Below are 25,259 nucleotides of genomic sequence, written 5' to 3'. Positions count from 1 at the left end.
ATGAATGGATAGATGAGTTGATATCCAAAATGCCACAGAGCAACACCTATAGAGCAGAGCACAAAACACTCCAGCAATTCTTGCATATGAATGTAACTTTATTTTTACCTAAAACCGACTCATATTTGCTCTTCCAGACACCTCTGAGGGGATAAGTGTGGTTGTTTCTAGCCCCAATTTCAGAATCTGGGAGTAGAGGAATGAGTAACACAGGATCTGAAGGCTGCTGGAGCCCTCTGGCTTCCTTGGGCGGCATCTGCAGCCCATCCTTTCTCCTCAGATGTCTGGGCCTGAGATGTCTTTAGCACAAGGATGCTGGAGAATACCCCTGGTCTTAGCTGAGTGTGGAGGCAGCAGTGAGATTGGTGGGCTGATTCTAGTGGATGATGAGGACCATTTGCAGGAGCTGAGGATTGGAGAAGTCACATCAGGTGAAGCTAAAAAGGATGCAGGACACAGGAGGTGAGTGGCTTTGGCCTCTGGGACCCACTGCCCCTACCTCTGCCAATGTCCTTGCCTGTAGGACACGTTTTCTTTTCTCAGCTCAGAACTTCCCAAATATTGTTTCTAAACCTGGGAGACACACAGTAGTACCTGTCTTATTTTGGAGTTGGATATTCCCATTCCTTGTCCTCCCACGTTTCAAACTGAGGATTTCTTAAGGCCAACACCAGGACAGTCACCCACATGCCTGGCCCAATACCTGTATGGCTAGATGCAATACATGCTCCCTGAGGATGCCCAGACCAAGGGGGAAGGGAGTGGTCTCTGTGTATGAAAGATCCAGGATCAAGGCCAACCTGAGGCAGGGTTCTGGGCATGAACTGACCTGAATGAGGCTTTGCATTATCTGACTTAATCCCCTCAACAGTCATGCCAGGAGGGTACTAACTAATATCATTCTCATGCCATTGATGGAGAAACTGAGGCTCTGACCACACTGCCAGTTTGTGGTGGAGCCTGGATTCGCTACAGGTCTGACTCCAGAGCCGGTGTTCTTGGCACTAGAATGGGTGCCTATAGTTCACATGAACATTTCTGGAACAACACAGGGGTCACTAACTGGATAAAAAGAGGGATGAATCCTGGCCAGTGTGGCTCAGTTGGTTGGGCATTTTCCCGAGCACCGAAAGGTTGCTGGTTCCATTCCTGGTCAGGGCACATGCCTGGGTTGTGGACTGACTTGATCCCTAGTAAGGGGCATGATGTTCCCCTCCACGTCAATGTTTCTCTCTCTCTTTCCCTTCCTCTCTCTAAAAATCAATTTTTTAAATATATATTTTTTAAGAATCTCAAGGTACTAGCCAAGGCACGTTGCTTCATGCTCCAGGCCATGGCCTTCAGGGGGCACGTGTTGTAATAACACCAGTTTCTCACCCCCTGGAGTCAGGGGGTGAGAAGCACAAGGGTGGAGTCATCTGCCCAGAAGGGTTTGCCTGTGTTTCAGGCCAACATTGGTGGAAAAAAGTGCTTTTGAACTTGAAAAGTTGCCTCATCATTTCAGAGGCAACCAAACCTCTGCTTCCCACGTTACTTTCCCCAACCCACCCCCACCTCCGCCCCAAGCTTTCCCAGGTCAGCATACCAAGTGTCTGGAACCCTTCCATTCTGCCATGTCCCAGCTTAAGGCGCTGTCTACAGCAGGCTCCTGTGGAAAGGTTGTACCAGTAAAGGGGTGTTCTAGAAGCCCCCATCACCCCGGGGAGTGAACCCTAGCTTGGGCTAACAGGAGCCCCTTGGGCAGAGCCTGTGAGGGAGCTTGAGGTTGGCAGGGAAGTGATTTTGAATGAGGGAAGTGGGGAACAGCCACAAATGGTCAGAGTACAGTGGGGACTTGGCCAAGAATTAAGGGTTACAGGGGCCTTAAAAATGTCAACTTGTGTACACAGAAGTGTCTAAACGTCAGAGCTGTCACGGCTGCCCAGGTGGCCTGCCTTGGACTTATATGGGTAATGGGTGTAACGGGTCACACCATAGGCAGTGTATGTCAGTTGGATCTTTTCTGGGGCCAGTCGGGGAGTATGGTATTTCCTGGAGCTGGGAACCCAGATCTTAGCCATCAGCTCCCTGTGCCAAGTTCAGATCCTTGAGCTCTCCTCAGATACCTGAGCTCAGGTCCCATGATGTAGCAGATGGAGGCAGGCAGGAAGCCATTGAAGGTGGAGCTCATGACTGAACTATAGGCGCCCATGGAGGGGAAGATGAGCCAGTCACCCACATCCAGCTCGGGCAGCTGCACCTCCTCGTTGAAGAACGTGTCAAAGGCATCGCACGTGGGACCATAAAGGATGCAGGGGAAGAGGGGCGGCTTTGAGCAGAGCTCCTGCAGGGACACAGGGGTGGGCGATCAGAGAAGGAAGAGCTCCTGCCCCCACCCACCCTCCCAGCCCATGCCCTCGGCCAGCAGAGCACCCCCAGGCACAGCAAGGACACTGGCAGTCACTCACACCTACCAGTCCCTATGTGCCAGGCACTGCTCTTGACCCGGCCCTCATGGAGCTTATATGAGCTCAAGTGACACATTCTAGCCCTGCCAATTCTCAAAGCCAGACACACAGGGGTCCTCCGTTTCCCATCTATAAAAGCAAAGTCAATAATCACTCAAAATACTGGGCCTTAAATCAACTGCACATTGGAGTCACATTGGAGGAGTTTTAACCAAAAATTAATGACACATATCAACCCATGAGAGGCTTGATTTCAATCGTCTGGGCCTTCTCCTAGGCATCGGGGTCTTTGGAAGCTTCCCAGATGAGTCTACTGTGAAGCAACTTGGAGAACCTCCATTTCCTAGAACTTCTGCATCCAACATTCAAGGATTCTGGTAACACACACATATACACACACACACACACACACACACACACACACACACACACACACACACACACACAGTGCATACAGAGAGATCACATGGAAACCCAGAGGCAAACCAATGTGCTTACACACCCACACAGGACTATGTACCTGTCCACCACCTACCTGCACAGGTACCCACTGCCCCTACCTCTGCCAATGTCCTTGCTCATCCATCATGCTCATACACAAAAATGCACACACACGGAAGTGCACATGCAAATACAAACAGCATGCCTGTGCACATCCTTGCACACGCACATGGTATGACAATCTGCAACGCCATGTGTAATCTAAGACCCTGCGCTCTGCACCTCGCAGAGGGATCCCTGCCTCACAGGGAAGAGGTCCGATCTCAGTGCTATCAGGGTCTGGGCCTCCTTACCTTCACCACAATTGGCATCCTGGGGAAACGCTCCCTGTGGAAGACGCGAAAGGTGCCATAGTGGCCGTCGTTGAGATAGTACAGCAGTTTCCGGTGGCCTCCTGGGAGAGGGGAGAGGACAGGACTGTGCTCAGCCAGGTCTCACCGCTGACCATCAACACTGAGTCCAGCACCCTTAGGACCAGCCCAGACCCTCTGCTCAGCACTGAATAACCCTTCCCTGATGCCCTCCAAGAATCAGGCCTGTTCTCTAGATTCCCACTGCTCCTCTGCCCCACCTGCACCCCATCACAGTGCTGGGGCTGCTACTGCCACTAAGAATAACGCAAGTAGCCATGAGCAAGGGCCCAGACATTTTTCCAACCTGTCTACAAAAATCAAATTATTTCATTCTCCTAATGCCGTGGTCGGCAAACTGAGGCTCGTGAGCCACATGCGGCTCTTTGGCCCCTTGAGTGTGGCTCTTCCACAAAAAAACACAGCCTGGGTGAGTCTATTTTGAAGAAGTGGCTTTAGAAGAAGTTTAAAATTAAAAATTTGGCTCTCAAAAGAAATTTCAATCGTTGTACTGTTGATATTTGGTTCTGTTGACTAATGAGTTTGCCGACCACTGTCCTAATGACACTCTGAGTAGGGACATGGAACACTACTGTAATGTTGAGGAACTGACTCTTGCAGAAGTTACAGGACAATGTGGCAGGGCTGGGATTCGTCCCCAGGTCAGGACCCAGGTCCTCTGTCCTCACCTTGACCAGGTTCCCTGAACTTACAGTGTGAGGCAAAACCCAGAGCAAAATGCCTTTTTATGACATGATGCCCTAAGGGTGCTGTTAGGGGTGTGCTAATTGGTCCATTTCCCTCCTCAAAGGGCCGCTGGGGTAACTCATATTTTCTGTTTTCTTTATACTGATACTCTGGCATCTGGGGCCTTGCTGACCCTGGAGACACCATTCCTGCCAGGGCTGCCTACTTCCTAGGCAGGAAGACACAGCCCTGCAAGGGCACCTGCACATGCGGACCAGCCAGACCAGGGTCTGCACCTGCCAAGCCCCTGCTTGATTAAGCTCTCACAGGGTGAACCACTACCCTCCGCTAACTATCCTGGGGCCAGGGACCAGGCAATTAGGGGCTGTCCTTACAGCCCACAGCCCATGGAAATTACTCAAAGTAGCCAACCCCAAACCTGCCTACTTAGTTTTGCCTTCCTCCTTCATGCCTTCCCTGGAAAACCAAAGTTGCTAGAAGCCAATTCCAGCATGTCATAATTGCAAGAGTTTTATCAAAAGGTTGATGGAACTTGGGGACTCAACAAGGGCTGAGTCACATATGTTATTGCCTGTTGGGAATGGCTAAAGGCATTTCCCCAAACCTGAAAAGCATGATTGCTTGCTGCCAGACAGCTCAGGGCATCTTAATCTACATGTTATTGCCTCCTCCTGGCCAAACACCTGACCAGCCTGAGGTAATTTCCCAATCTGACAATGGATTCTGTACCTAACCCTACCCTTTGATGTGTATATCTCCACCTTGCCTTAGGACAATTTGTGTTAATAAAAAGCAAGGGCCGTAACTGGTTTTGCTCAGTGGATAGAGCATTGACCTGTGGACTGAAAGGTCCCAGGTTCGATTCTAGTCAGGGGCATGTACCTTGGTTGTGGGCACATCCCCAGCAGGAGGTGTGCAGGAGGCAGCTGATGGATGTTTCTCTCTCTTCGATGTTTCTAGTTCTCTATCCCTCTCCCTTCCTCTCTGTAAAAAAATCAATAAAAATATTTTTTTAACCCTTTGCACTCGTTTGCTTTTTTCTCGATTCCTTTATTCTAATGCTAACCGTGTCGAGTCACCCTCGACATCCGAGTGCAAAAGGTTAAAAAATAAAAAGCAAATGGTCCTGAAACAAGGAGAACTTAGTTCCTTTTAGCTAAGTCTTCTCTGACTCCCCAAATGCCTTTCAAAATTATGTTTCATCTCTGGACTCTTATTTAATTTACGCACAGCCCCTCCTCCAGGTTTCCTGAGCCCTATTAAACGCCGGATCAAGACCACCAGCGAAACAAAGTGAAGCCTCTCACCACTGCCAGCCCCTTCTCCTGCCTCCTGACCTACCCGATGCTTCCCCCTGTGGCCCAGGGTGCCTGCCATGACTCCTCAATCCAGGGAACTATGAGTAAAATCTTCTTACTGAACGCAGTTATTTCTGTGTCTCTATGTCTCCTATTATCTGATTAAAGCAGATCCCAGCTACATCTTAAACAGTGCCTGGCTCTCACAGTCAGAGAGCAGCGTAATTGTCACCTCCTTCCCTCTAAATACTCTGCCTCTGTTGATGCCTCATGAATACAAGGCGGCTTCTCCCCAGCTCCATCACACTCTGATGTACATTGAGCTGATGCTCACCTATAGCCCCAGGTCCTAGGACATAAACTCCTACCAGCCAGTTTCTGAACAATCACTCCTGGTCCGTCCTTAGACAATGATTTCCTTAATCTTTCCACTGGTTTCCATGGGCACTGGGGCCATTACAACCACTTGAGCATTTAGATGCCCAGATATTTCTGATTATTTGTTTTTTTCTCTCCAAGGCTACTCCCACCCCCATCTTCTTCTCCCTGATGTGAGCCACTCCTGTCCTCCGCTCTCTCTCAGCTGCCAGCACTGACCCTGCCTCCTGCGCCCACAGCCCCACTTGTCCCTAAACCAGTTGGTCATGTGTTAGTCATGGCAGCCCTGAGGCTGGCACTCCGCTCTGCTGGCATGTCTGCAAATACAAGGGCACCAGCCTCTCAGTCGGACAGACCTGGCGCCGCTGTGCACGAACTAGCTTTGCTGCCTCGGACAACCACTTCCTCTCTCTGAGCCTCAAGATCTCTGCCTGTAAAATGGGAATGACCCCAAACTGCCTCACAGGAGGGCTGAGCAGAAATTGGGTAAAACAATAGTTTCTCACATAATAGATCCTTAATCACTGGCAGCTCATGCTATTGTGAAGACATAGTAAGCCATAATATGTATACCTCTGGCCTTTGTTAAATGATGGCTAAGATCATATCCCCAAATCACAATATTCTCTAATGAGACCCTTTGTGCCTTTAGGATTACAAAGATGTGGGTAGGGCATTTGCACAAGGATAAGGAACAGATTAAAATGAATTAGAGCCTGGCTGGCGTGGCTCAGTGGCTGAGCACGAACCTATGACCAGGAGGTCATGTTTCGATTCCTGGTCAGGGCACATGCCCAAGTTGCAAACTCGATCCCCAGTATGAGATGTGCAGGAGTCAGCCAGTCAGTGATTCTCCCTCATCACTGATGTTTCTGTCTCTCTCTCCCTCTCCCTTCCTCTCTAAAATCAATAAAAATATTTTTAAAATATAAAATAAAAATTACTTAGAAATAGTTATATGATGGTCATAAAATTTCCAAGTAAAGAGCACTAACCCAGAGGGTGAGTCTATTCTAGCTCATCAGGAACTTGAGTTTCTACTTAGTCCCTTTGTGAGGACAGCAACCCCACCAGACTCTGTCCCCCAAATAACAATCAAAAACTCCCATGATATGGTGACCTCGATATCATTTACTGTTACCCAGAAATGTCACCCTTAACCTCCAGGCCATGATACCGATAATATTTCCTTCATGTATGTGCTGTAAAATTAGTATTTACTGACTATATTTTTTGTTATAAAAATTCCACACCTGTTAGAAAATGCTTTCTTGGGAACAGTAAGGTGCACACAGGGAGTGGAGGCTGTGCCCTCAGACTTGCCCTCCAGACACAGGGGAACAGACCCCCAATGCCTCCCTCCAGCCTATCTGAGAACAACACAAAAATGTTACTAACAGGTTCTACCCTGTAGCTAAATCACAGCATGTTTCCCCCGAATGAGGAACCCAGGGTGGAACTCAGACCCTCTGTTCCTCCTGCCCCCAAGGCCTGGGGACCCCTGGACAGAGCGCTCCCTGCCCAGTCCGGGCCCACCCACCAGGCTGCAGCACAGCCTTCTTGGCGATGATGTTGACAGCGGCCACGCAGACAGATGCCGCGTAGAAGCGGCCGGGCTCCGCAATGACTTCAATGCCGGCTCCCTCGGGGAAGTCCTGGGCCAGGGCAGCATTGATCACTCTCGCCATCTGTGGGGACAGACCCAGTTCCTATGCGGGGTCTTTCCCTGCATCTTCTCTCTTCATTCCCCTGACAGTTCTGTGGGAAGGTGTCAGCACCCCATTGAGCAGGGGAGGAAACAGGTAACACTGTGGCCCAGAGGGGAGGGGCCCGAGGGCACAAGCCTAGTGACCAGGCTGCAGCACCATGAGGTCTGACTCGGAAACATTGAAATCAATACGTGATCAGCAAAGGGGGACTGTCCCCTGGGTGTGGGGGACACAGTAAGTGCACCTCTATCTGACAGTAGCCTTACCAGGGGTAGTAACCAACACGTCTAAAGAAGGCACAGGACCACAAGCACACACAGACATACGTATATGCACACAGGCCACGCATGTAGAGTCACAGACCTCTCAACCAACACAAAGCCCAGCTACATGCAGCCACATGCCTGAGTTCCAAGAGCTCCCTGTACACTAACACACACTCTGTGCAATGTGCCCAGGCTGGGACCCCCAGACGCCCTCTCCTCCTCCCCTCTTACCTCCTCAAACTCTGGCTCAGAGCCCTCCACTCCGGGGAAGCCCCCTCCAATGTCCAGGAGGCTCATGTCATGCCCGACCCCACGGCCCATCTCGAACACGCGCCGGCAGTCGGCGATGGCCTGTGCGAAGCTGTGGGGGTCCTGGCAGCCCGAGCCCACGTGGAAGCTGAGTGCAGGTGCAGTGACGGGGCGGAAACACACGAGGAAACGCAAGCGTCAGCAGGAGGAGGGTCACATTCAGAAACAGCCACACAGGCACAATGTGAACCAGATGGACACAGACACGGGGACACGTGTGACTACATGGAGCTCGTGGGCACCCACAGAAACCACAGCCGTGGCTGTGCACATGGGGACCCCAGAGACACACACCACATGACAGTCCGTGAGTTGGGGCTCTCGTGGTTGTGTGGCCTTCCCAAAGCCTCGTGGTAGGGGCTCCCGTTCTTCTCCTCCTTGGGATGCATGCGATCTGAACCCCAAATCTCAAACCACCCACCTGGGATGGCAGAGGACCCAATCAGGGGCAGGTGGGGTGAGGTGAGGGAGGACGCTCCTCAGGTGCAACATTCAAGGGGGCACCAAGCACTGAGCAATCAACATCAGTAACCTTCATGCAATACACATATATATGTTAGAGAGGAAGAGCCAGTGAGAGAGAAAGAGACCTCAATTGGTTGCCTCCTGCACACACCCCATCAAGGGATAGAAAGCACTGATGCAAAAATAGCCATGATGAATAAAATACAAAAACTTTAAATAAAGACAAGATTAGTAAAGAGTAATTGGACCCAGAAGCAAAAGGAAAATCAGAAATGCCAATTCTGTGTTGATTGAAATTTTGATATTCTCTCATCATGGATTTTTTCTGCATTAATTTTTTAAATACTGTATTAAAACATTATTTATCTCGAGTACAAAGTTTTCGGCATCCCGTTAAACGTTGCACCCAAGGCCAGTGCCTTGCTTGCCCCACCCTCCCAGCAGCTGACATCCACCTCCTCTTCTGAGGACCACACGGAGCCACCGGACCCGAGGGCCCCCGGGGAGTCAGAGGCCGGGGACAGGCGTGGGGACCAGGAGCCCTGCCTCGCAGGAGAGAAAGTGCGTGCTCTTACCTGGCTCCCACCACAGCCAGGCCTAGGTCTCGGGCGGACTTGAGCAAGTGTCCACACAGCTCCAGGCTGGCCCCAAACTTGGCGCTCATACGGATGAGGCTCTGGCTGTCCTCAGTCCACAGTCGGAGGACCAGCCTGGGAGGGGGTGTGAGGGTGACAGGCATTCTTAGACACATGAACCCAGGCCTGGAGGCTTTTCTGCCCCCACCCAAACTCCCTCTACCCTCCCTCCACCCTGCCTCTGTCCTCTGGACTGTCCAGCCATAGGTGTCGAGGGAGGGAACACAGCACTACTTACCATACTTCTGCCCAGACAAGAAAAATCAGGAAAAGGATAAAATTATAAACATCCCTTCAGCAGACCTCCTGTCACAGAATGACAGACGTTAAATAACTTTCTCAAGACCACACCTATGTAACAAGTGAGAAATATGAGCCCTGTTCTTCCTGAATCCTATGTGAGTGCTTTTTCCACGAGGTTGCTGACCCCAGACCTCCTAATGCCAGGCTCTGCCAGCGTCTCTGCAGACACAGGGAACCTTTATTTGACACGAGTGGGCATCGGGGAGGCACGGGGACACCCGACCCACATTCTTGTTCGTTGCTGCTGGGCGTCTCCTAGTCACCACGGAACAGCCTTCATCTCCTCGCTGAGGCCCAAGGCAGTTGCCAGAACTTCCTCCCTGTCCCCACCTGCCTGCAGCCCTGCTGGTCTCACCTGGCCCCAGGGTGGTGCTGGGCCACCTTGGTCAGCTCCTCCTCACTGTCGAAGGTCAGGAGCTGCACCCCTTGGCGGGCAGCATACTGCAGGTGGGAGATGGGCTTGCAGGGGTGGGCATAGATGATGCGTGAGGGGGCCACGCCCAGGCCCAGCACCTGCTCCAGCTCCACCTGCCAGGGGCAAAGCCGGAGTAAAGGGCTGCCTCCCTGCTGCCCTGCTTTTTGGGCACAGGAACCACGGGCATGAGGGGCTGTCCCCTACTGAGTCCCTACTGTGCATCTGGCCCAGCGCTGGACACATATTGTGCTATTTAGGCTTCTAAACTGCTCTAAGGAACATAGAGTTGAACCCATTTTATTTTTTTAAATATATTTTATTAAATTTTTACAGAGAGGAAGGGAGAGGAATAGAGAGTTAGAAACATCAATCAGCTGCCTCCTGCACACCCCCTACTGGAGATGTGCCCACAACCAAGGTACATACACTTGACCGGAATCGAACCTGGGACCCTTCAGTCCAAAGGCCGACACTCTGTCCATTGAGCCAAACCAGTTAGGGCTGAACCCATTTTAAAGATCAAGAAACATAGGCTCCAGTGAAATGGCTGGGCCAGGACAGAACAGGGTCTGTGGATTAAAGCGCGTGTTTCCTTGTCTCCTTAGCTCAGGCTCACCTCCCTCTTCACCTAGACCAGAGGAGGGTGGACCACTCCTATTTCATTCATTTATTCTTTCACAAACAACTGGGCACCACACACATCAGCCACTGTTCATGGGCTGCTGTCCCACTTCTGGACTCCTGCAAATGAGCTTTTTTCCCCACGAATGTCAGGCCTAGGAATGAGGCAACTGGCAGTGGGCCCAGGCTCACCTGGCTGGCACAGTCGAAGCCGGTGCCCAGGGCGGCCAGGACACGCAGCACCCAGGGGCTGCTGTTACACTTCACCGCATAGAAGGGCGAGACCCTTGGCAGGGCCTGGCAGAAGGCCTGATGGCGGCTGGCCAACACACCCAGGTCGGCCACCATGAAGGGGTCCCGTTGGTCCTGCCAAGGCGGAGAGAGAGGCAAGAAAGGCTGGGCATTGTGTCATTTCATTGAGTCCTCACAGTGTCTCCATGCAGCAAGTACTACTGTGTTCCCAGTTAGGAAAAGAGGAAACTACGGCTCTAAAATCTCTTTTAATTGTTTTCCTTTCTCTTGAATACATTGGGGTGACACTGGTTAAAAAATTATAGAGGTTTCAGGTGCACTACAATATGAATATTTTTTGTCAAGGTCAACAGCAACTACATGGCAATGGTAGGATTTGAGCCTTGATCTTCTAACTCCTACAACAGGAAGACAAGAGGGCAACAAGCTTTATAGACCAAATGGGTGCCAGGACTCTCCAACTCTCACCCGGATCGCTTGGCACAGGGTGAATTCCCAGGAGCTGGTGGGGGACTAGAAGGGGACAGGAGAACTATCCCATGCCACGCAGGGTCACAGTTATTCAGTAAGACCTAGTTAACTGACTCATAAAACACAAACAGAAAGGCTTATGTTGTCCCCGCCTAAGTAGGGACTGAGACCCACCCTCTCCACTCCCCACTCCATGACCTTGCCCTCCACTCACCGAATCAGAGAGCTCCCGGATCTTCTTCAAGACCACCTCCATGGCAGATTCCTCAGGCCCCAGGGAGATGAGATCCTTCAACACCGAGCTTCCCGGGCATCCTTCCTCCTCCTTCGAGTCCTTGAGGGTGGTGCTCGTCCCTGACTGTCCATCAGAGCCCTCTGCCAGGGACACTCCCAGCATCCTGGAAAGGCCTTGCTCTGAGGACACTCCTCCCTCCTCCGCCCTGCTGGCCCGTGGAGCCAGAGTTCTTAGGACAGTAAGTCCTCGGCGCTCCCATGCAGCCACATAGAGCTCCATGGAGCCCTTGTGAACTTTCCCATCTTTAGGATGGACCACTGGCCAGGCCCAGCCTGCTTCAGAGACAGAGTTTGGGATCAAGGGAGATGCACAAAAGACCCCTTACCTTAAGTGGTTGGCATCCTCTTCCAGGCTCCTTCACTCACATGTTCCCATTCACAGATGAGAAATGTGACCCACAGAAAAGAGAAGTGCAGAGCCCACGATCTTTAGATTATAGGGCTGAAGATTACAGGGGATCACCTAGCCCAACATTCCACTTTACACATGTGGACAAGTCACCCAGAGAGAGGAAAGGACTTGCCCACGGTCACCAAGTTGTCAGTAGCTGAGCTGGGACTGGCACCTGGGCTCCCTAAAGCAGCCACTGCATCTGCTGCTGGCCCCCCACCCCTGAGACTGAAGTGAGGGCCGCCTACAGCCTCAGTCCTTCTGTTTCAGCAGTTGGGGCTGCACCCATGGGCCCTACTCCACCCCCAGACTCATGTGGTGCCAATCATCACCTGCTTCTTCAGGCCCAGCACAGGGGACCAGGACCTATGGTGTCTTGGGCTTCAGGTAAATCCCTTTGGGAAGAGCAGACTCAGCTCAGATCTCAGGCCAGGTGAAGTACCTGTGAAGGCTGTCCTGCCAAACCATGGCTACCACGACCCACTCAGCCAAATTTCCCAGCTCTGTGGGTGGCCCATACAACAGGCCCTCAGGGTGAAGTCAGCCAGCGATGATCTGAGTAGAGAGACCCTGGAAACCCAGTCACTCACCTTCCCACCTCAAAGATGGAAACACCGTGGGCTCAGAGGTCTTCTCACAGATCAGCAAAGCTGGAGTGGAGCTGGGAGTGGAACCTGACCTCAGACTCCAGTCGTAGGCTGAGCAAGAGCTGGTCTTACCCTTTGCTGTCTCTCTGCGCTCCCTGCACATTTAAGTATGTGGCTGGGAGACCCTCTGAGTCACTTGATGTCCCTCCACATTCTCACCGCCCTTTCTCTCCATATGGGCACACCCAGGATCAAGCCACCATCTTGAGGTCACCTCGCCCCTGTGACATCACCGATACCTCCTGCAGGCTTCCACCCCACCTCTGTGATGACCCGGAGTCTCCTCTTCCAGTTTCTGGGAGTTAAAGCCGCAGGAATCTGCTGCTGTCCTGCCTCTTCTCTTGTGCCAGCCCTTCCTGGCATCTTCCTGCTTGAGGCCTCCCATACCTTTCCCTCCCACCAGGTGCCAAGGCCCCACCTGACCGTCATCTGCAGACTCTGGGATTTAAAAATCCAGGAAGAGGCAACAGGAAGGGCCTTGATTAGAAGGAAGGACTCAACCCTAGCAGGTTTTGCTCAGTGGACAGAGCATTTGCCTGCGGGCTGAAGGGTTCCGGGTTTGATTTCAGTCAAGGGCACATATCTGGGTTGCGAGCTCAATCCCTAGTAGGGGATGTGCAGGAGGCAGCTCATGAATGATTCTCTCTCATCATTGATGTTTTTATCTCTCTCCCTCTCCTTTGGTCTCTGAAATCAATAAAAATATATTTTAAAATTTTAATTTAATTTTTTTTTTAAAAAAGATGGACTCATTATGAAATCTGGCACAAATCCCTTAACCTGCAGGGGACTCATCAATTCCAGCAGTACAATGACGGGAGGGGGCGAGAATGAGCAGGATAAGGCCTCTGCTCTGTGATCCCAAACAACATGGTAAAGTCCATGACTTTTAGAGACACCCACACCTGCCCCAGACTGGTTCACATAGGACTGACTTCTAGCTTCTTTGTAAGTGTATAAGGCTTCAGGCAGATGGTCTCACCTCTGGGATGCCCCGGCCAGCGGGGTCTTCTAACGGGGGTACCGAGGCGGCGCACCTAAGAGAATGAGAGACAGACAAGGGACGCAAAGAATGGAGGCAAGACAAAAGGGTTTCTGATCAAGCCTCGAAATTTTATTTTTTACAGCGTTCCTTATATGTGGTTTCTAGAAGGGGAGATGCCTAGGAGGGGTGGGGGCTGAACGGGTCATGTTGACTTAGATAATTGACTAAGGTCGTAAAGGGTGCTGACTATAGATAAAGGGTGTGGCGGTTGAAGGGCGGCTACAGAAGGAATGCTTTGTCCTCAGGCAAAAGGAAGTGGGCCTAGTTTCCGTGAGTTTCTGTTTCAGTAACTTACTGAAGTAAGGTCAGAGTTAATCCTTTGACCAACTCTTGGCTCCTGACACTGGGAGGCTTGGTTTTATCTGCAGATGGGGATATTGTCCACAGTACCTCACAGGTGTTTCATTATCTGTGAGACACCAAGGCAAAGAGTGGAAGAAGAATAGCACCTACTTACTAGGATCACAGAGTGTGCATGAGATAATGCATGAGAATCCCATACCTAACACCTTCATGACATTGGTTAAAAACTCATTAAACTAGTTCATGATAATAATGATGTTAGCATGATAAGGAACTTAGAGATCATCTACACCAGCAATTTTTAAACTTTTTGCCATAAAAACTAAAATATGGACTCCACGGTGGATATTTGTCCTGTCTTGTGGCTACCCACCATCTATGAACATCCACTCCTCCAATCCCTCCCCTCTGCCTTGGGCAAGCAAGAAATGGACTTTCCCAGACTCCTTTGTAGCAGGGATGTGTGAGGATGTGACCTTGGCTCTATCAGATTCATTTGCTGGCATAAGGATCAGCTTGTTATAAAAGTGACTGCAGTAGCCTGTGGGTTGTGGTGAAATAGTAGTTAATATAATTATTACCTGTTCTCATCTGGAATAATCTGATCTCCTAGAAAATCAGGCTTTGGGGATCAAATGTTTGCTGACATAGAATAGCACGAAAGGCACGTATTGGGGGTGGAGTGACATCTAAATGTAAGAGAGAATTGAGAAGAATAAAAGAATAAACTCAGAGTCATCATTTATTGACACTGGACATGGCCGTAGAACCAGGAACTATCTATGATTGAACTATGAGGAATCCCTCACCCTTGCAGCTGAAGAGATAAAGAAGCCAATAACTAAAACTAAAATCAAAGCTTAAGAATATAAGTTGTCACATTACAATGCTGGTTAAACTATAGACTTACTTCACACACGTGTGCGCACGCGCACACACACACACACCCCACAAACAAAAGGTATCAAAGGACCAACAAGCACATGAAACGATACTCAACATCATTAATCATCAGAGAAATGCAAAATAAAACCATCGTGAGATGCCACTCATCCTCGCTAGCATGGCTAAGATGAAAGAGGCTGGCAATGCCAAGTGCTTTGGAAAATGTAAAGCAGCTGGAACTCCCATTCCTTCTGTTGGGAGTGCCATTGCTAAGACCACTTGGAGAACCTCTTTCGCAGTATTTACTTAAGCTAAACATACACCTACCCTATGACTCAGCAATTCCACTTCCCAGTATATTCCCAGAGAAGTAAGATATACCCAACAAAAATATGTCCACCAAAGACATGTTCACAGCAAATCTATTTACAATATCCCAAATTGGACACAACCCAGAAGTCCATCAACCATAGAATCTATATATATAAAAGGCTAATATGCTAAGTGTCCAACTGTCCGACCGGTCGCTATGACACTCACTGACCACCAGGGGGCAGACACTCAACACAGAATCTGCCGTGACGCGCACTGGCCATTTACAGAGTAACAGCACCACGGACTTGGCACCAACAAACCAACACTCAGTTTCCCCCAAGTGGGACACAGGCCCCGACACCACCCCAGAGCGACAGCCCACCAAATCACAGCCAATGCTGCCAAGACCCCATAGCACAAAATGCGGCCCACAACCCAGCCCAGCCCAGAAATGGTCACTGTGGGCACTGGGTAATGACATCACGTAGCAACGCCCAGCTTCCTCTCTCTAGCGACTAGACTCCTTAGTTTCTTCAGCCCAGAAACACAACTTGCTTTATAGCCAGGTGCAAACATTTTACACTTTAATCAAATGCCTGTGAAGCATTTTCCTGTGCCTCATCTCATTTGATCATCTCAGATGTCCTGGAGTAGGTAGATAGGAGACTCAGTGGAATCCAATTTTCTTTTCATTAGCCAGAAAACAGATTTAGAAAGCTTAGAAACAACCAGACTGAAAAGAAGTAAGAAATGGTGGACCTTGAAAATGACTTCAGGTTTTCTCACTGTGCAGAATATAGTCAAACACTGATGCAGTTAAACATTTTACCCTTTGTTCTCCCTGTGTGATCTACAATAATAACCTGCTTCATGTTGATATTTACTCCTGTGTTGCTGACAATTACCTGAAAAAGAAGTTGGAGTGCTTCACTGGGCTAGAAAAAGTTTAGCTAAATCATAAAGCAGGTCTAGAGAACCCAGAAATTGACCCAAACCACTATGCCAGTGATGGGCAACCTTTTGAGCTTGGTGTGTCAAACTTTGCCAAAAAACTGAGCATAACTGGGGTAGTGTGTCACTTTGAGGAAAAAACATTATTTCGTGATATTTATAGTTTAAATAACATAAATGTATAATTGTTATATATAATTGTATTTAATAAACCAAAAACTAAATATTTAACTTACCTGCTTAGTGACTTCTTTGTTCATCCGTCAGTCGGTTTCTTTTGTTGGTCTTGATATTATTTAGCTTGTGTGGGGTGCCATGAACTAAGATAAGTGAGGGGGAGGGGGAATTCTTTAACTAACCTGCCTATTACTGACTTTTTTGTTGCTGAATTTCATTGGCTAAATCTTCAATTGAAGGTTGGTATTTTGTACACTTCAGGCCCAAGCAAGCGCTACTAACTTCATCTGTCAATCTGTTTCTTTTGTTGGTTTTGATATTATTTAATGCTGAGAATAAGGCCTCACAAAAGTATGTAGAGGGGAAAATTGTGAGTAAAGCCATTGCTATCTTTTTCAGGGTGCTAAAAGTGTCTGGTAGTCGGTTCCAGGCACTCCAAATTTCCTGTTCGTAGTGGCACTCCTCTTGATTCTCCAAGCAGCACCTTTCCAGATTCTCAAGCTTTGACCTCAAGTCGACAAACACCTGAGCCCAGATACTGTCTTGAAATTCTGCAAGTTGCATCTCCAAATCATCAATTTGCATCCATTGGAAACCATTTAATTCCAAACTACTGTAGACTACTACATCAGGATACTTAATTATTTTCATGGTCTGTTCTAGACTTCTAAATTGACTAAATCTATCACTAAACTGGTCAAGTAACAAGTCTAAAACATGCTGGTACTTCATATGCAAGAGTTCCATTTCATTTTGTACACTGCACTGGCCTTCTCAAAATACTTTGTTACTCGAGGAAAATACTTATAAGTTTTAGTTTCTACATCTCGCTTGAAAATTTTAACTTTACTTTCAAAAGCTTTTATGTATCCAAACATAACGTCAATACTTTTGCCAAAACCTTGTAACTTTAGTTCAGTTCATTAACATGAACAGAGAGATCTGTAAAAAACATCAGGGTGTTGACCCACTTATCATCATTAAGCTGAGGAAAGTTTCCCAGATCCTTATCGTCAAGAAATACCTTAATTTCTTCAAAGCACTCCACAAAGTGCTCAAGAACTTTGCCTCGGCTCAGCCATCTTACATTATTGTACATCAGCAGTCCACTGTAGGTTGAATCAACCTCCAGTAAAAGTGCCGAAAATTCTCGCTTGTGAAGGGGGCGAGCAGCTATTAAATTAACTATTTTTGTAACAACTGACATTAAGTCGTTTAAGTCGGTGAATCCTGCCTTGGCACATAAAGCCTCCTGATGGATAATACAATGAAAAGGCACAATCGGATGTCCAATAGCTTCTGTAAACAATTTGACAAATCCGACTTTTTCCCCCCACCATATTTGGTGCCCCATCTGTTGTCACTGACACAACTTTAGAGATATCAATACTTAGGTCACAAAATGTTTGTATAACAACCTTACATATTTCGCTTCCTGATTTACTTGTTGACACTGATACTAACTTGATCAACTCTTCTCTCATTGTGAGACCATCAGAATATCAACCAATAATGGCCAACTGAGCATGTGATGTGACATCAGTAGTTTCATCAAGAGAGATCGAAAAATATTTACACTTCCGTATGTCTCTCTTTAATTGATGATGTACGTTTGTGTTCAGTCTCATTACTCGGTCTTTTATAATATTTCTACTGAGTGGTAACTCAGATATTCTCTTAATAATTGCATCTTTATTCTGCATATCGTGAAATAGAACTGGTGCACATCTTAGGAGAGTTTCTTTAATAAATTCTCCCTCACTGAGTGCTTTTCCATGCTGAGCTATAGAGTGAGCAATGCTCAAACTTGCAGATGTTAAATTTGTAGAGTCTTTCATAAATTTAAGGATGGAATTAGATTGGCTCTTATAAAGGTGTAGCTGCCTGGAAATGTATTCCTTCCTTTCATCCTCACTTTTTTCCAAGAGCTGGGAATGATTAGTTTCAAAATGTCTATTTATTTTCCACGTTCTGCTTACTACCGTTTCAGTACATAGAATGCAAAATGATCTGCCATTTTTTTTTCTATAAAGCCATACATCTCGGTCCATGTCTCTTGAAAGGGTCAGCCACTGCTACTACCACTTCCTTTACTTAACCTTAGTTTTTTATTTTTTGGGTTCTCCATCAGGGGGGCAGTGACAGAAGATAGAATTAAAGATAGCTTGTTAGGCCTGCAGGCAATTAGGGGTTAACTAGCCTAACTAACCACAAAATGGTGCATATAACTGTCTTTTAGGAAAGGGCAGGGTTAATAAGCAGAAATAGGGGTTAATAAGGATGCACAACAGTAATAGTGGTGAAATGGAGTCTGCACTATGGAGCAAGATGGTGTTCCTTATGTGAATTAAAATGGCTGCCGCTATTTCCAATGGCAGGAAACGGCACCCATAGCACGCCACAAACCCTTGCCTCTCCCAGCCTCCCCCTCACTTATCTCAGTAATGATGGATTAGAAATCCATGACACCCCAGAACAGTAGATAATGGTTGCTGTGGTTAACTGTTATTTGGTTACTGGTAATGGCAGGGCCCCCAGAGATGCGTCCCCCTCTGCGTTCCGCTGCTCCCTGCTCTGCCGGCAGAAGTAAGAGCAAAGATCCTGGCTTAACCGGAAGTCCCAGAACTAGACTCTCTGTGCCAGACTTCTGTTGTTTTGGCCTACAGACCTCCGGCACAGAGTGTCTAATAGGGGAGGATGAAAAAAAAAATTTCATCCTCGCAAATGTTTCATCCTCAGCATGCAGCCGCCTCAGCAGCCGCGTGTCATCAAAAATGGCTACGCGTGTCAGTGCTGACACGCGTGTCATAGGTTCGCCATCACTGCACTATGCTCAATTAATATTCGACAAAGGAGGCATGAACATACAATGGAGTCAAGACAGTCTCTTCAATAAATGGTGTCGGGAAAATTGGACAGATACATGCAAAAAAATGAAACTAGACCACCAACTTACACTATACACAAAAATAAACCCAAAATGGATACAGGACTTAAACATAAGACAGGAAACCATAAAAATACTAGAGGAATCCACAGGCAGCAAAATCTCAGACATTTGCTGAAGCAACATCTTCACTGATACTGCTCCTAGGGCAATGGAAACTAAAGAGAAAATAAACAAGTGGAACTACATCAAAATAAAAAGCTTTTTCACAGCAAGAGAAACCATCAACAAAACAACAAGAAAGCCCACTGCATGGGAGAACATATTTGCCAATGTTATCACCGATGAGGGTTTAATCTCCAACATTTACAGGGAACTCATACAACTTAACAAAAGGAAGATAAACAACCCAATCAAAAAATGGGCAATGGACCTAAATAGATACTTTCAAAAGAAGACAGAAGGAAGGCCAAGAGACATATAAAAACATGCTCAAAGTCACCAATCATCCGAGAGATGCAAATCAAAACGACAATGCGGTACCATCTCACATTATATATGTCAGAAGGGCTATCATCAACAAATCAATAAACGACAAGTGCTGGTGAGGATGCAGAGAAAAAGGAACCCTCGTGCACTGCTGGTGGGAATGCAGACTGGTGCAGCCACTGTGCAGAATGGAACTCCCATTTGACCCAGTAATCCCACTTCTAGGAATATATCCCAAGAAATTAGAAAGGATATATGCACCCCTATGTTCATAGCAGCACAATTCTCCATAACTAAGATTTGGAAACAGCCTAAGTGCCCATCAGCAGATGAGTGGATTAAAAAACTGTGGTACATCTACACAATGGAATACTACACTGAGGTAAAAAAAAAAGGAGTTCTTACCATTTGCAACAGCATGGATGGAACTGGAGAGCATTATGCTAAGTGAAATAAGCCAATCAGAGAAAGATAAATATCACATGATCTCACTCATTTATGGAATACAATGAACAACGTAAACAGATGAACAAAAACAGATCCAGAGACAGAGAAACATCGATCAGACCATCAAACCTTAGAAGGAAGGTAGGGGAGGGTGGCGGTAAAGGGGAGAGATCAACCAAAGGACTTGTATGCATGCATATAAGCTTAACCAATGGACACAGACAACAGGGGTGTGAGGGCATGAGTGGGGGGGATGGAGAGGGGTAATGGGAGGATAAGGACACATATGTAATACCTTAATCAATAAAGAAATTTAAAAAATAAATATTAAACAAAAAAAGAAAGCAGGTCTAATTAAGCAAGTTTATTCTCTCTCTATATATATATAAAAGGCTAAGTTGACTCACGCATGCACAATACCTATAAAGCTCTCGCTGGCACCAATCACACACGTGTGTTTTGATCTGTCATTGTCGATTGTGACACTTCTATTATAGAGAAAGTGCAAATAGCGATATTAAAATATTTCTTCCAATTAATTTCCTTCTATTATAGAGAAAGTGCAAATAGCGATATTAAAATATTTCTTCCAATTAATTTCCTTTCAACATGCACGAATTTGTGCACTGGGCCACTAGTTGATAAATAAATTCATGTCTATTTCATGGAACACGACACAGCAATGAAAAAAAGATCTAATGCGAAATGCAAAAACATGAGTGAATCTCACATACCTAATGTTGAGCAAAAAAGCCACTCCCAAAATAATGACACATACATACATACTTTAACCCTTTGCACTCGCTTGCTTTTTTCTCGATTCCTTTATTCTAATGCTAACAGTGTCGAGTCACACTCGACATCCGAGTGCAAATTAAGACTCCACTGATATGAAATTCAAACACAAGAAAAGTAATCTATGCTGACAGTACTCAGAAGAGTTAAGACCTCTGAGTAGCTGCCAGTGACTGGCAGAGGGTGTGAGGGAGCCTCTGGGTGCTGGAAGTGTTCTATAGCTTATAATCTTCATCTATATCTTATACATGTAATCTTCATTTTTTACATATACATACATGCATATGTATATATAAGCTATATTCACATATACATAGTATATATTAGTGATGGGCAACCTTTTGAGCTTGATGTGTCAAACTTCGCCAAAAAACTGAGCATAACTCGGGTAGTGTGTCACTTTGAGGAAAAAACTAACTCCAAGACTCTAGTCGCAAATGTTTCATCCTCAGGAGCAGCAAATGCTTCATCCTCGGCATGCGGCCGCGTGTCATCAGAAATGGCTACGCATGTCAGTGCTGACACGCGTGTCATAGGTTCGCCATCACTGGTATATATAGTCACACAGCAGTACACTTACTGAAATTACATAGCTATATCAGGCCTCTGATCTCATGTGAAAGTTGAAGGATTGACTTTGAAAGACAGCATCCTGAGAATTATAATAAAGACATATGGGAAGATTTAGAAGTGTCAGAGCACCCTAAACCCACAGACACATTATGAATCCCTTGTCAGCATAAGTAACCTTCAGTCCTGGACTAATGAGGCTGTTCCCCACTGTTTAAAGATCCCTATCATAAACTTGTCCAGGGTACAAGCAATAGTCCCTCTCTTCATAGACCACCCCCCACACACACACTGCCTCAGGGTCTTTAACAGAACCCCCAGAGCACCCCAATTACCAAGTCAGACTCTAGGAAGGAAAACTGATATGCCAATATAATCTAAAGGTTTTAGCTACTTCACATGAAGAAAACCTATAGAATCTGTGTGGGAATGAACTCTGAGGTGTTAGACCTGGAAGGGAGGAACATCATTTAAGATCAGACCAAATTAAGAGGGAACCAAGATGGCGCCATAGGTTAAACACCTAACCTGCAGCCGGGCACAACAATTTCAAAAATACAACTAGAGGTCAGAACGGACATCGTCCAGAACCACAGGAAAGTTGGTGGACTGAAATGCCCACAGCTGGGGGGAAGGAGAAGGCCACGGGGACAGTCGGGGAAGCCGTAAAAGCCTGAGGTATGGAGAAACGGGCGGAGACACGAGCACACGCGCCTGCGGGGAGGATGGAACCGGAGAGGAAGGGGCGGCTGATGACCTGGCCGGCGTTCACTGGCAGGAAGGAGATAAAGGCTCCGGAGTGCGCTGAGCGCCGGCTCCGATTGCACTGAACCCCATTCCGGGCGAAACCCTGGGAAACTCACTCACTTTCGCAACCCCGCCGCCCCCGCAGGCCGCCCGGCCCGGGACGCTGGGGATGCCGCCGCAGTGGCGGAGCCCGGAGCCCGGCGGCCTCCCAGCACCCGTCCCCGCCGCGCAGCCCCCTCGCGCCTGGTGCCGCGGGCCGCGCGCCCCGCACACCGGACGGAGGCCCGGGCGCCCTCTCCGTGCACCTCCCAGTGGCGCTAGACTTCAGTAGAGTTGACTGAATTCAAGGGATTAAGAAGTACAAATTGGGGGGACGCCGCGGCGGCGACGCCCGGAACGCGGCGATGGCGGTGCCTGGAGCTCGGCGGCCGCCCAGCGCCCGTCCCCGCCGCACGGCCCTCGCGCGCCTGGTTCCGCGGGACGCGCGCACCAGACGGAGGCCCGGGCGCCCTTTCCGTGCACCTCCCGGCAGCGCTAGACCTCAGTAGAGTTGACTGAAATGAAGGGATTAAGAAGTACAAATTGGGAAGTTTGAAAAAGATGGTGGCGGAGGTTAAAGGCTGTTCTGTTGCCTCGCACCCAGCGAAACCGGAGGGGATGAGGTGTGGAGGCGCATGGGTCTGGCTGGTGGCGGGGGAAAGGGGCTTTTGTTCCAAACCTAGGGGAGATTAGCTCTCCATCACCCTGAAATCCATCTTCTGGCGAACCGCGGGAGACCCAGATGCCTGCGGGGAGAGGCGGGACTCTTGCGGAGGTGCGCCCAGCAATCAGTGTTTGCTGCGCTGGAGTGCGGAACGAGGGGACTTAGATACGTGGAAGGCAGAAGGACCAGACTCACAGTCATCGCGGCTCGCCGCACCATGGCCTGTTGGCGCTCTGAGACCCCGCCCTGCCCTGGGACCCGCCCCGCACGTTTGGAAGACCTGCCCCGCAAGTCTTGCAGGCACACCTGCGCCCCAAGCAACGGCTTATGCATGTGGGTGGCCTGCCCTCTGGCAGCGGACCAGATGAACTGCTGTTCTAGTCGGACTGCTCCAGGGCCACTCAGACAGGAGGAAGAAACTACAGTTTTTGCTGTAATCCTTGCTGAGTGCCTAAGGCAGTAGCTGATCTACACCCCATTGGAGACCCAGAAACGAGGGCATCTAGTGGTCTGTGGGAGATGACACCAGATTTCAACCACGTGCATAAGGGACACATTCAACAGGAATATTCAGTGAGCGCCAAAGCTTTGCTGCACCAAGACCCGGCCCATAAACGTGTATCCTGCACAGCAACTCTTCCTTTATAGACAAAGAGAGCCCCCCAGTGACACCAACAACAATCAAGACTTAACTATACAAAGGAGGACCAAGATGGAGGCATAGGGCGGAAGCCTGATTGTTGCCTACCACAACAACTTTGAGACTACAACAAGAGAGCAGAGCAGACACCATCCAAGACCACCATAGGGCTGGCTGAGTAGATGCTCTACAACTAGAATAAAAGAGGGGTATGTGGGATGATGCTGATGCCGGTGACCCAAAGACCACACTTTAAGAACTACGGCTCAGGCGACACAAAAGAACTATGGCTCAGGCGATACAACAGCGGCCTAGAACGTGCTCGGCGCAGTTCCCCCGGCGGTCTCCGGCTGAGGGGACGGCTCCACTGGCAGCCAAGCACGGACAGACGAGCCCCTATGAGACATGGGGTGGGAGACTCCGCGCTTGCTGACCTCTGAGTCCGTCAAGAATCTCAACGCCCCGGAAGCGGCCAGGTGCGCATGCTCGGCGACCGGCCACCGATGCAGACCCAAGGGCCGACGCAGCGACGCCAGACCGGCCCACCACCCTGCACCGGGCGCACCGGAGCTTCGCCGAGCCGCCGCCCGACGAGTTCTGCAGCAGCCATACTGGAGCTCTGGAAGGATGGCCAGGGGAATTGCTGAGGGGGGATTGACCGGCAGGAATTGGGATCGGGAAGACGGGGCTCCGCTGAGACCCGGGTGCGGGCGGGGTTGCGCGCCTCTGGGCTCGGGTGTGGTCACACGCCTCTGGGTATAAGTGAGGCCTCACGTCCCTGGGTCTAGGTGAGGCCACATGCCCCTGGGTCCAGGTGAGGCCGGACTCCGGGTCCGGGTGAGGCCATGTGCCCCTGGACCCGGATGACGCTGGATCCCGTGCCCGGGCGAGGCCAAGCGCCCCTGGGTCTGGGAGAGCCCACACACCCCTGGGTCCAGGCGAGACCATGTGTCCCTGGATCCGGGTGAGACCTCGTGCACCTAGGCCTGGGTGAGGTCACGTGCCCTTGGGTCTGAGAGGCCAAGCGTCCCTGGGTCCGGGTGAGACCATGTGTCCCTGGATCCGGGTGAGGTCGCATGCACCTAGGCCCGGGTGAGCCCAAGTGGCCCTGGGTCTGGGAGAGGCCAAGCGTCCCTGGGTCCGGGTGCGACCATGTGTCCCTGGAGCTGGATGAGGCCTCGTGCACCTAGGCCCGGGTGAGGCCACGTGCCCCTGGGTCTGGGAGAGGCCAAGCGTCCCTGGGTCCGGGTGAGACCATGTGTCCCTGGATCCGGGTGAGGCCTCGTGCACCTAGGCCCGGGTGAGCCCAAGTGGCCCTGGGTCTGGAAGAGGCCAAGCGTCCCTGGGTCCGGGTGAGACCATGTGTCCCTGGATCCGGATGAGGCCTCGTGCACCTAGGCCCGGGTGAGGCCACGTGCCCCTGGGTCTGGGAGAGGCTAAGCGTCCCTGGGTCCGGGTGAGACCATGTGTCCCTGGATCCGGGTGAGGCCTCGTGCACCTAGGCCCGGGTGAGGCCACGTGCCCCTGGGTCTGGGAGAGGCCAAGCGTCCCTGGGTCCAGGTGAGACCATGCGTCCCTGGATCCGGATGAGGCCTCGTGCACCTAGACCCGGGTGAGCCCAAGTGGCCCTGGGTCTGGGAGAGGCCAAGCGTCCCTGGGTCCGGGTGCGACCATGTGTCCCTGGATCCGGATGAGGCCTCGTGCACCTAGGCCCGGGTGAGGCCACGTGCCCCTGGGTCTGGGAGAGGCTAAGCGTCCCTGGGTCCGGGTGAGACCATGTGTCCCTGGATCCGGGTGAGGCCTCGTGCACCTAGGCCCGGGTGAGGCCACGTGCCCCTGGGTCTG

The 25,259-nt window shown here is 49.6% G+C and overlaps 1 protein-coding gene across 1 annotated transcript; it reads right to left on the bottom strand.

The window, feature by feature from the left end:
• Nucleotides 1-83: 83 nt before the first annotated feature.
• Nucleotides 84-12,206, bottom strand: LOC129150228 (antizyme inhibitor 2-like). The gene is made up of 11 exons (XM_054720876.1): nt 12,146-12,206; nt 11,343-11,526; nt 10,598-10,771; nt 9,725-9,897; nt 9,007-9,141; nt 7,889-8,054; nt 7,223-7,370; nt 3,242-3,342; nt 2,106-2,323; nt 1,586-1,648; nt 84-437 (listed from the first exon to the last, which is right to left on the bottom strand). The coding sequence occupies exons 2-10, from the start codon at nt 11,523-11,525 to the stop codon at nt 1,636-1,638; spliced, it is 1,311 nt and encodes a 436-aa protein (XP_054576851.1). The 5' UTR covers nt 11,526; nt 12,146-12,206; the 3' UTR covers nt 84-437; nt 1,586-1,635.
• Between the last annotated feature and the right edge of the window lie 13,053 nt (nt 12,207-25,259).

Source organism: Eptesicus fuscus, chromosome 9 (genome assembly GCF_027574615.1).
Source record: "Eptesicus fuscus isolate TK198812 chromosome 9, DD_ASM_mEF_20220401, whole genome shotgun sequence".
NCBI classification, from domain to species: domain Eukaryota; kingdom Metazoa; phylum Chordata; class Mammalia; order Chiroptera; family Vespertilionidae; genus Eptesicus; species Eptesicus fuscus.
The sequence above is the reverse complement of the archived record's forward strand: the minus strand, read 5'-3'. Positions and strand labels throughout refer to the sequence as shown.

Coding starts and splice junctions, on each gene's coding strand:
- LOC129150228 (XM_054720876.1), bottom strand. CDS start 11,525: ATGCTGGGAGTGTCCCTGGCAGAGGGCTCTGATGGACAGTCAGGGACG. Junction 8,055..9,006: donor CTGGCTGTGGTGGGAGCCAG/GTAAGAGCACGC, acceptor ACCTGCACTCAG/CTTCCACGTGGGCTCGGGCT. Junction 7,371..7,888: donor CTGAGCCAGAGTTTGAGGAG/GTAAGAGGGGAG, acceptor CTGTCCCCACAG/ATGGCGAGAGTGATCAATGC.